The 11,675-nt window shown below is 37.8% G+C and overlaps 2 protein-coding genes across 2 annotated transcripts; one reads left to right on the top strand and one right to left on the bottom strand.

Annotated features, from left to right (window-relative positions):
- Positions 1–1,833: 1,833 nt before the first annotated feature.
- Positions 1,834–4,663, top strand: LOC113769037 (disease susceptibility protein LOV1-like). The gene has a single exon (XM_027313524.1). The coding sequence runs from the start codon at positions 1,834–1,836 to the stop codon at positions 4,504–4,506; it is 2,673 nt and encodes an 890-aa protein (XP_027169325.1). The 3' UTR covers positions 4,507–4,663.
- Positions 4,664–7,474: 2,811 nt separating this feature from the next.
- On the bottom strand, positions 7,475–11,324 carry LOC113769036 (F-box/kelch-repeat protein At3g06240-like). Its single transcript, XM_027313522.1, has 4 exons — positions 11,176–11,324; positions 8,641–8,692; positions 8,208–8,320; positions 7,475–8,048 (listed from the first exon to the last, which is right to left on the bottom strand). The coding sequence occupies exons 1-4, from the start codon at positions 11,322–11,324 to the stop codon at positions 7,475–7,477; spliced, it is 888 nt and encodes a 295-aa protein (XP_027169323.1).
- Between the last annotated feature and the right edge of the window lie 351 nt (positions 11,325–11,675).

Below are 11,675 nucleotides of genomic sequence, written 5' to 3'. Positions count from 1 at the left end.
AAGAAATTGGTGAAGTTAATCTTCTAAGGTATCTTGGTTTAAGAGGGACAGAAATCAAAAGGCTTCCAATTGCTTTAGGTTGCTTGCAAACTCTTGACATTCAGTAGTGGAGGTACCAAATGTGTTATGGAAGCTTAAAAATTTTGCAGTAAGTTTTATGTCCATGACACTAGTCGAGGTGTACCACTAAAGTTTGAAACATTGAAGAGTCTCTGAGCTCTATGCAATGTGCATCTTGATAGATTGATAGCAAATTAATGTTGCTAAATTTTCTGGATAGATGGAAGGTCAAGAAGTAATGAACTTTTTGATTCAATTGAAAGTTCGATGTATCTGTGGAGTTTGTTATGCCATGAAAGACGGGAAAATCCATCTTTGATTGGACTTTCAAATCTGAGTAATGTTACAAAGCTTAAGTTATTATCAGTGCCTAATAGTTTTCCCCCTAAACTCGCTCATTCTTATCATGTTCTGTTGAAGATTCTTATCTTCATAAGCTGTTAAGGAGAAAGCTGAAAGTTTAACAGAAGGGTATATTTGAAAGACAAAGAAACGAATTTTGTATATGGTATTAAAGAGGCTGACACTGTAGGTTAAGAGAGAATTGAATTCTGGGCTGCTTTACGATTCTTAAAAGAGAAGGGTAAAAAATTTGGACTAAAGAAACTGTGTAAGCTATTGCTGTTTGGACCTGGAAACATGGCATAAAGTTGATTGTAGCCTTTTGCGTACCAAATAATTTTTTATATGGCACTCTCCTAAAACAAGCAATCTGCCCTTCTTTTTTCTGTTTTTTGAGAATTTCCCACGTCTCACAACCTGATTAATGTAAATCCATTTAAATCAAAACCGGCTTTCTTTTGACTGGAGTAGTTGCTCTTGTTTAAGAAGCTGGAGGACAAAACCGGAAGGAAAAATGGGACTATGGAATCGCAGGTCTCTTCTAAGATCAGTCAGAACAAAACGACAACTGGACCATTGGCAAATATTCGATTCAGTAAGCAGGAGGGTGAGGTTGGAGACTTGGAATCATCCTTTACGTACCAACTGAATGTAGATATCTTGTAAATTTATTGATTCCTTACCTATAGACAAGATATAGAGTTGCATATTAGTTTGATAAATTCCATTTCCACCTGTAAATTATATCATATAATATGTTCTTCATTGTTGTAATTGGGTATGTTGATTGGCTAAACAAACTTCTTTCAAAATCTGCAAACTTTTAGTACAATATTGTAGCCAAGTTGTTAAGCCAAATATTGGCAATATTGTAGTTAGCATGCTAAACATCTTAGCAAGTATAGTAGTAGTGATACCAAAATGCACATCTTTCATTTAATTTGGTTTTATTTATTTATTTATTTATTTTGGTCCGTTCTCAATGAAGCAGAAAATCAAGTTTTAAGAAAGAAAAAGAAATTGACAATCAAGAAAAAGGCAGAGGTAAATGATGGAAAATCAAGTTGAAGATTGAGATAGGAATCTTACACCATCTTTTTTTTTTCCCCTCTATAAAGGTGACTTGGTTATGTTGTGTTGAAAATATGCTATAAGGTAACTTGTTATCGTGAAATCCCCTACCCAGTGCTTGTAAAGCAGAGTTAAAGAACATACGATTGGAATCATCATTTACGTACAAACTGAATATAGATTTCTTGTAAAGTCATTGATTCCTTACCACTTCTGCCACTTCTGCTTTATAAGAATGTCTAGAAAAACAGATGCAGATATTAATCTGGCTTTGCAACTGCACTTGAAAGATAAGAGCCTCTCCTCCATTTCTGTCTGGTTCTTACTCTTTTATTGAGAAGCAAACCTCTCTTAGATTAGATGGCTGACCCTGCTCTCTCTTTTGTTATTGAGAGAACTGGCGATCTGCTAATTCAAAAAATTGTTTTCCTGAAAGGCGTTCGACGACAAGTTGAGAGGCTTCAAAATGATCTGGTCCGGATGAGGTGTTTCCTGAAAGATGCTGATCAGAAGCAAATTGAAGAAGAGAGGATCCGCAACTGGGTTTCTGAAATCAGAGCTGCTGCCTACGATGCGGAGGATGTCATCGAGATCTTTGCCAGCAAAGTTGAGTTCTTCACAAAGGACAAGGGACTCGTCACCAAATTGACGTATTATCCCTTGAAAATTGGGAACCTCTACAAGATAGGCAAAGAGATTGAATCCTTACGGATGAGGCTCAAGGAGATTGCTGATAGCCGCGAAGAGTATGGTATCAAAAATCTTGAAGGGGGAACGACTACGCGTGGGGAAGAGCTTCAATGGATCCGGCGATCCTCTCCTTTCAGCGACGAAAAGGATGTAGTGGGCTTCGGGGAGATAACAAAATCGCTGGTGGCAGAACTTTTGAAAGAGGACAGAAACCGCCGCGTCGTTTCAATCATTGGCATGGGAGGTGCTGGTAAGACAACTCTAGCCACAAAAGTTTATAACCATGCTGATGTTAGGGAGAGATTCAACTGCCGTGCTTGGGTATGTGTCTCTTCAAGCTACGATTACAAAAAGATGCTGAGGGCAATCATAAAGCAACTGAATCCAATAACTAATAAGCTACTTGACATGTTGGAAAAGATGGAAGAGGAAGACTTGGAACGAAGGCTCTATCAAGATCTACAAGACAAATGTTATCTTGTGGTGCTTGATGATGTATGGGAGGTAGCAGCGTGGGATTGTCTTGCCAGGAGGGCCTTTCCTGATGTTGGCACATCAAGTAGAGTGCTACTTACAAGTCGCAATCGGGATGTTGCCCAACACGCTGATGCTTATAGACACCCGTATGAGTTGAAAACTTTGGGGCAGGAAGACAGCTGGCAGTTGTTTCTCAAAAAGGCCTTAGGCCACGGAGCTAATGCTGGGTGTCCTTCGGATTTGGAAGAAGTAGGCAGAGAGATTGCAAGGAGATGTGGCGGTCTACCACTGGCCATAACGGTTATAGGTGGCCTGCTACTAGGCAAGAATAAGTCGAATACTGAATGGGAGAACGTTCTCAACAACTTTGGCGCATACCTATCAAGGAGCCAGAGTGAAGCAGGGAAAATTAGTGAAGCAGGGGCAATTCTGGAATTAAGTTATGCAGACCTCCCTGCCAATCTGAAATTTTGCTTTTTGTATTTGGGTTTGTTTCCGGAAGACTCCGTGATTTCTGTGCACAAGTTGATCCATATGTGGGTTGCTGAGGGAATAATGCAGAAAAGAGATGCAAAAAATTTGGAGGAAACTGCAGCATATGAAGATGTGGAGCGACTTTGTAGCAGAAATATGGTCCAGGTGGCGGAAATGACGGTTGATAAGAGGATTAAAAGCTGCAGAGTCCATGATTTACTGCGAGAGCTTGCAATCAGAAAGGCAGAGGATGAAATTTTTTTTCAAATCCATGGCACCAGAGATGATAAAATATCAGCCAAATCCAGGTACCTTGCTGTTCATAGTCTCCCTCTGGATGAAAATTATTTTGGGTCTTCGACCCCTCCTCTCCGGTCTCTACTTGTTTTCAATATCCGCAGTTTCGGGGAAAACTTTAGTCTTAGCTTCAAAAGTTTCAAAAAGCTCAGGATACTAGACCTTGAGAATGCTGGGATGGGTAATTTGCCAGAAGGAATTGGTGAAGTCAGGCTTCTAAGGTACCTCAATTTAAGAGACACACACATTGAAAGGCTCCCTCATTCCGTCGGTTGCTTGCGATACCTACAAACTCTTGACATACGGACAAGGAAAGGCCCAAATCAGAGAGTGAAAGTTTCAAATTTCATTTGGAAGCTTGAAAGTTTACGGCATCTATATGCGCGTTATATGGAATGTGATGTGCCTCTTAAGATTGAAGGATTGAGGAATCTCCAGACTTTGTCACGCATACGCTTTGATGATATCATGCATAATGACATGATAACTCTGACAAGTCTTCAGAAACTGGGAATTTGGGTGGATGACAGGTCAGACATAGACAAACTCTGTCTGCATTTATCTGAGGTTGGAAGCCTAAAGACGTTACGTCTTTGTCGGTATTCGGGAAATCCAGGATCTCAAGGTGGATTTTCTAAGCTCCGTCATGTAACAGAGCTTAAGCTATCCAATTGGACAATGCTGCCTCCTGATTTCCCTCCAAATCTCTCTCGCTTGTCTTTGAAATACGTAATTCTCGATGATGACCCAATGCCAGTACTGGAGAAGTTGGGACAGCTGTCGTTCCTCAAAATGAAATTTCAATTTGGGGGACCCATTTCTAGGCATATGGTCATTTCTAGGCATGGGTTTCACCAATTGAAATTCCTTGTGCTCAAGGACCGACTCATGAATGAAATAAAGGTGGAGAAAGGTGCACTGCCACAGCTTCGGTGCCTGAGAATCAGGGACTGCCGCAAATTACAGAAATTGCCGGAAGAGCTGAAGCACATATCTAGTCTTGATGCGCTCGAGCTTGTGGACATGCCAGAAGATTTCATCAGTGGGCTTGATGCGGACCTGGTATCCCGTGTCCCTAATCTCAGAATATTTTGACTCGCAGAAGGAAAGAAGATCAAACGGAGAATGCAACCTGGTATTTGTATTTCGCGCATAGAATGGAAGGTATGTCGTGTAGTGATTAATAAAATTATTTCAAGTTTTTATCAAAATACATAAATAAAAAGAATGTTTCCGTATTTGTTTTCCCCAATTCACAAGCTTTTTAAGTCCTTTGTTTTTTTTTTTTAATTATTTGAAATCTCACACTTCACAAGGAATGACTCTTTTGTTATTCATGGGGCATAACAGTTGTTTGTCTTTCTATAAATTTACATATATAATACAAGTAGTAATTTAAAAAAAAAGAAAGAAAATGCATAGTTAAATGTCGAAATCAATAAAAATATGTAGAGTTATTTGGTTGATTCTAATTTTTCCAATGCTGTCCACACCGAAAAAGAGAATAAGGAAATAAAAGGCATAGTGTAGATATACAATTTAAGCAAAGAGTAGATATTACCATAAAAAAAATATGCATCATCAAAGCAACAAACATGTATTTTATTATTTACACAGTTTTATTTATTTACATCATAAACATATTTTTTAATCACCTTTTTCTATCTCACATTATCACATTATAAAGGTGCTATAGTATTTTTTTAAAAAAAAAATTATCCTAAAAGTGCTATCCAAACACACTCAAATTGTTCAATTGAAATTCATCACACCAACCTATTCTACAAGGGCTGAAGTGCTGTCACATGTTAACACTTGGTATCTATGCATTGTGCATTTCCATACAAGAATATATATTCAACATTACATTCAAGTGCTTTGCAACTCTATCCACTTCATATTGTATCTCCATAAGACATTAAGACTTTGCTTAACTAAATCAACAGCAGAAAAGCAACTTTGCTTAACTATGCAAAGTTGAAGTCAACAAATGCTCCCAAATTATTCACAGCTGAAATTATATCAAGGAACCTTTTAAGCAGTAGAAAGAAGTTAAAAAAAAAAAAACAGTTTTAAAGTATAAATTCATGAAGGTAATGCCCTAAAAGATAGCAACATGCCATGAACAACACCAAAAAAGGAGGGCTAAGGCATTTAAATTTATATTTCTCCATCTTTGAAGTATTTAACGTGAGAAATGCCATTTTGCAACTGGGCCAATTCAGTGCACAACCAAGCTAATTGTAAGGAATGCCATTACAAATTCCAATATGAGAAATGCCATTATCTAAGAATTGGCAGGGCAAGATTCTAAGCTTCAGTACACAACCAGGCTAATTCAAATCATGAATCAGTAGCATGCATAGCAGCTGATCGGCACAAAAACTCAGTTCAATTCTTCGGGAAAAAAAAAAAAGAGTCAAACTTCCATAAAGTTAGTCAATCGCAAAATGTGCAGATTTTCTATTATGCAAGGCAAAAACATCCCTCTTGCTCAGATCTCATCGTCGGGTCATTGGATCACATGGATGAAGGAAAAACATCCACTCAATGTAGAGCAGTTTGGAACTTGGTTCAAGGTATATGGCACTAAAGGACTTAATATAAACCAGTAGGTTTTATTTACCAAATCTCGCAAGTACAAACATATAAATTTAATCTCAATTGTACCTACCAAAATATAATTTTAAATCTTACCCAAAAATACTACAATATTCTGAAATTAAACAAAATTCATATATTTAGGAATTAGATATTGTGAATTTAAACTTTAAACCATGTATTTAGGAATTATACATTGCAACTTTGTTAAAAAAAAAAAAAAGAGAAACTTGGAATCTGGATGAAGTCAAGAAACTAGAAAGTAGATATGAAAACTTGATAAGAAGTAAAAGATGAGAAGAAAGTGAGTGAGTGAGGCACTTAGTAACTAGTCTTTGGAATTAATAAGAACCTATTCTTTTTTTTTTTTCAATTTAATAGATAAAAACAAAAAAAAAAAAATACTAGTTCAACGGTTCATTTCTATTCGAACGGTTCACATGGTTCTCATCGATTTTTAAATTCAATCAATCCAAAGTATAAATCAGATTGTAGTTCGACCATTTGAATCAGCCGATTCAACCTGAAGATAAAATTATTCCTGGCAAGCTGAATACTCCACAGGGTATAGACATGAAAGTTATTAGTTAAAGAAACCTTTACTCATCCTTAAAATAGGAAAATCCCTTTGATGTGTTCTATGTGAAGCAACATTTCCCCAAACTAGTTGTGAGCAAAAGTCCCTTTCATAGTGATTCTCATTGCCATTCCTTAGCAGCAACCAAACAGGTGGTAAGTCGTAGCATTATAAGGGTGAGCAAAAGAAATTCGCGAAAACTCCACAGTAGCAGGGTCCTGTCCATAAATAGTCAAAAGGAATGCCAAAATTTCAAGAGTGGCTTGCTCGCAGGATCAGACGTAGGGGTGGGGAGAAGTTATGGATAGTGCTGGTTACGATAGACAGATGAAGAGTAGAAATTACGCAGGCAGGGTGTTTTCTTTATAATGTAAAACATGTAGACGGGAAAGCAACATTTCCCCAAAACCAGTTGTTTGCAAGAGAAAGAGTAGAATTCCAGGGTGAAATGTTGGTCTCCGGTGCTTTGGTATGATACAATCAGCTAGTATTACACAACACATCTAGTACAAACTTGTCAAATCATTGTAACTTCGACAAAAGTATGAAAAAATCAATACTGAAACATTTTCAAAAGGGAAACAGGGTATCCAGATGGGCAACCATCTAGCCACTAAGATCTAATGACTATCTAAATAAGATTAACACATAATTGAATATAGGCTTTTATCATAGATATAACCACGCATAGATTTCCAACCGTCAAGTTTATGTTGGTTCCATTTCTGACTGTAGAAAATAGGCGATACAAGACTTTCGCAAAAGCCCGTAACATCCCTAAACGCATTTCCAATGCCAGTCACCAACAAGTCCCTCTTAGCTTCTCCTGTCAGACTCTGCACAACTCCTTCATCATCCAAACATCCATATAAAAACCCCTATTCATCATCGAAACTTCAGTAGAATAACCCGTGAAGCAACCACTGCTAGACATCCACCAAAAACTTCAATACGATCGAAAAAAGAATCTTCTGGAGGAGAAGAAGGCCCAGGCAGAGGCTTAAATTCCTCAGAACTCAAATCGAAAGACATAATCAGTGAACCATCACACTCCCCCAACCAATGTACAGCACCGTTCAGAAACACCCCTTTAACATCAGCAGGACGATCACACAGAACATCGATTCTCCTCCAAGTTCCGCTCCTCAGACTAAAAACATCGAGATAAGCATCATTGTTAACCTTGTCACTCCCAAAAAACATGACGATTTTATAGTCATCATTAGATCTAAAATAACCGAAAGCAATCCCACCTCGACGAGCCCACGGAGCCAAAGGGTTCGCGGGTATTCCCACGAGCTCCATGGTTGTGGGGTTTATCAAATAGTACTTAGTATCGGGACTCCTCCTCTTGAATTTTGAAACTAAGACCAACCCATTGCAAGAACCGATAATAGTGGCGCCGGTCAATTTGTCCTCTAGAAGCGTGAGCTTTTTTGAAACGCCATCGTTGTCAGCGCTGCCAGTGGGGTTCAAAGATAGGGTGGACAAAGTTGATTTTTCTGTGGGAGGAGAAGAAGAGAGGATAAATTATTGGGGGTGACGGAGGTGGAGATCGAGGTGGGCTTTGATGAATACAGGGTCGGAGAGAAGAGAACGCCATGACTTCGAAACGCACCTGAATTTGCCGACGGATTTTGCTGGGAGGCGTAAGAGTACGTCGATAATGAGTTCCCGGGGAACATTTGGAGCCAGGTCAGCCGTAGACACCGGCATTTGGGATTGATCCAACTGTTTTAGGGGCATAGATTAACAGACTCTATCCCAATCCAGTAACTAAAAATTTGCAGATGGGGGATATGGAGGGCGGTGGTTGAGGGAGGTGGTAGCACTGTTTCGAGAACCGGGGAGTATGACGGGCTCCAGGAAAATAGCAGCAGGTGTTAACTGCTGCTGGAATCGATCGCTTTTATGGTAAGAACACGTTGACCGTTCCTAGTAGGAAGCGTTTACGTGTCCAAAGACTAAAGGGACACGAAAGATGCTGCCAAAATCTGCAGGGGGGCCGCCTGGCAAGGAATGTGCCGGAACCAGCCGTCGGAAACATTTACGTGTCCAAGAACTAAAGGGACACGAAAGACGCTGTCAAATCTGCCAAGGCACCTGGCCAGAAATATGCCGGAACCAGAAGAAAAGGTGAATAGAATAGACCCCAAAAATGGTGACATAGTAATAAAGAAGTAAGTCGTACTGCAAGGACGGTGAGCAAGAGAAACACGGCTCAAGAGTGGCAGGGCCAGTCCATAAAATACTAGTCAAAAGCAATGCCAGAATTTCAGGAAGAAGGCCAAACACTAATACTGAGCTCGGTTTTGGTTTAAAAGTTTTCAATTATTTTACTTTATTTAAACTTTTAGACTAATATTATTGTCATTTTCACCTATCAATTTAGTCCAATTGGTCATCAAACTTGCAATTTAGTATTGTGTCATTTATCCATTTTGTTTGACTTAAAACGTAATTAACTGAACAAAACACATAGTACAAGTTAATATTTAAACTAACAGGAAAAAAAATTTGAAAAGATATACTAAATATAAATTTTTTTAAGCTACTCTCAGAGATTGTTGTATAACTCATACGATACAGAATATGTATCCTTTTTAATAATGAAAAGGAAATAATATTAGGTTACACATAATTTCAACAAAAAAAAAAGCAATAATGTAATTTTCTTTTATTTGGTTCTAGGACGGCCATTGGCCATTACATAGGAACTAGACGGGGTGATGCTACACCTCTGATATCAAAACACAGCAACAACATAATTGAAAATGGTGGGCTCTTGAACTCCGATAATCCTGGAGGCAAATTTAGGCTCATTTTTAGCTAGATGATCTGCACGCACAGGAGTTGCTTTCCCTCCAAACGTGCATCAGCTGGCATTCCCAATCCTTCTTGCGCCTTTCTGATCAGGTTGTGGTGAGGGCTATCCTTGGAGGCTTCTTTTATAGTTGTATGCTCACTTTTGAGTCTGATTCAACTGTTAGTTTCTTTCCCCTGTCTTCCATGCAAATTCCATCCCATAAATTAATGCCCACAGCTCTGTTTCAGTGTTGGTAGCTGAATCCAATGTTTGCTGAGAATCCTCCTGCCCAGCAGCCTTGGATTCCCAGCCGCAGCCCCGTCGACGTCATTAGTTTCTTCCAACCTGTTGGAGGCTCTACCTGTCCAATGTCGCGCAGCACTTCCTTCTGGCAAACTTTCTTGCGGGGATGGCTTTAGCTCTTGTATGAACCTCTTGCTTCCTCCACAATCTTCTGTAGGTTGAGGCTATGTTTTCAGAACCGAACCCGGTATCGACTCGGTCAAACTCAGGGGTCAAGGATCAAGGGTCAATGGGTTCAACCGAATTCAATAGGAGTTGAACCGGATGACGTCATAAATTAAAATTATTTAAAATTAAAATATTATATGTAAAATACCAAATAACATGTTAATATTAATAAGGTATATTCATATATATTTCATGTTTCAAATATATTTAACAAGAAAATACAAAGAAATTAGAACAATCAAATAGCAATTTATATTATTTAATGAGCATTAACAAGTTTAGAATTAAAATTATGGACTTAATTGAAAAATAACACCAAACTTTAAGAAAATAAAGTATGAAATATTTGAGGTATATTAATAATTTTTAACAATATAAGGGTCAAAACATAATATTGAAAAAGTTTGAGTTTTTTTTTTAAATGATGATTGAACCGGAAAATCCGGTTTTTTCCGTTCAAAACCGGTTATTGACCAGATTTTTACTTATCCGATTTTTTTTTACCGAATTTTTACTTATCCGATTTTTTAGCATAATTCGGACCGGACACTTGGCCGGTTCCCGGTTCGATTGATCGAATTGGCCGGTCCGATCCGAATTTTAAAACACATGGTTGAGGTTCCTCCGAGTCCAAGTCATTTTGTGAGATTGCCTCGTTCCTAAAGACAATGATGTAATTGCACTCACTTTTATTGTGCTTTTAACTCTTCGACTAGTTTTCATATGGGGTAAATTGCATATATTTATGTCTGAAGGGGGTAAAGTGAGACTAATAAAATTAGTTGTAACGCATGTGAAATAAAAAAGTAATTATAAAAAATAAAAAATGATCAGAAAATATGTTTATTATACAAATAAAAAAATTAATTATTTTTTAAAAATTTTTCTTGTCCAAACAATCCCATAGTTTGGAAAGCCATCTTCTATCGAAAAATTTTTACGTTTTGCATAAACACATTTTCTAATCACATTTTTATCTCATATATATCAAATCATTATAATATATTTTTAACAAAAACCCCCAGAAAATTGCAATCAAAGTAGGATAGGCTCCCAAGCTCCCTAAATCGGCAGCTATGAGTTCTGATACCCCACCATGCAATTTCCCAATTGGCTGTTCAATACAATGATCAACCATCATTAATTTAACAATGACTTTTTTTTCATTTTTTTGACGAATTTATTTGAAAAAGAAAAAGTCATTTACCACTATGATTAACGGCAATGTTGATTGTTAAAATTAATTTATGTAGAGTTAACAATTAATTAACTGGCAACACTTGAGTATCAGTTGAAACCATCCACTAACTTTATATCTGCTGAAGCATGTTCAAGCTTAAATCTAAATGGTCCAAGCGGATTACTAGGACCAAGGATGTTTGATGTTCGTGATCCAGACACCGGTGAGGGTGGCAGTGGCGGTTGTGGTTGTGCTGGTGGGGACTTCGCCATAACCATCGGTGTCTTGCTCCTCTTACCAGACTGATAAAATTAACTATAATCATTTGGGCTTAAGTAGTAATCTCTGAGACACTAAACTTATTTTGGCGCCTCTAAGACACTAAACTTCTTAGTTTGGGAGTTTAGGATAGAAAAGAAAAGAAGGGAAAGCTTAAGTTATGAGAGAAGAGGAGAAGAGAAGAGATTGTCATGTTGTTTGGGAGTTTTGAGAATTAGTGAAATGATTTTGGATATGAAAATCATTAAATATTTGTTCAAAACCTTTTTTTAAGGACAAAATAGGTATTTTAAAAAAATTAACAAGCTTTCTCCAAACTTTCTTCCCATTTCCTTCCAATTTGGGAGGAA

The sequence above is a fragment of the Coffea eugenioides genome, chromosome 4, assembly GCF_003713205.1.
Source record: "Coffea eugenioides isolate CCC68of chromosome 4, Ceug_1.0, whole genome shotgun sequence".
Classification (NCBI taxonomy): Eukaryota; Viridiplantae; Streptophyta; class Magnoliopsida; order Gentianales; family Rubiaceae; genus Coffea; species Coffea eugenioides.
Note: the sequence above shows the minus strand (reverse complement) of the source record. Positions and strands in the feature narration are given on the sequence as shown.

Bases quoted from the DNA above. Each gene is read 5' to 3' on its own strand.
- LOC113769036 (XM_027313522.1), bottom strand. From the start codon at position 11,324: ATGGTTATGGCGAAGTCCCCACCAGCACAACCACAACCGCCACTGCCA. The intron at 8,321-8,640 runs GTAAATGTTTCC...CCCCTAAAACAG, and splicing joins TCCCTTTAGTTCTTGGACAC to TTGGATCAATCCCAAATGCC. The intron at 8,049-8,207 runs GTGCGTTTCGAA...CCCCACTGGCAG, and splicing joins AAATCCGTCGGCAAATTCAG to CGCTGACAACGATGGCGTTT.
- LOC113769037 (XM_027313524.1), top strand. From the start codon at position 1,834: ATGGCTGACCCTGCTCTCTCTTTTGTTATTGAGAGAACTGGCGATCTG.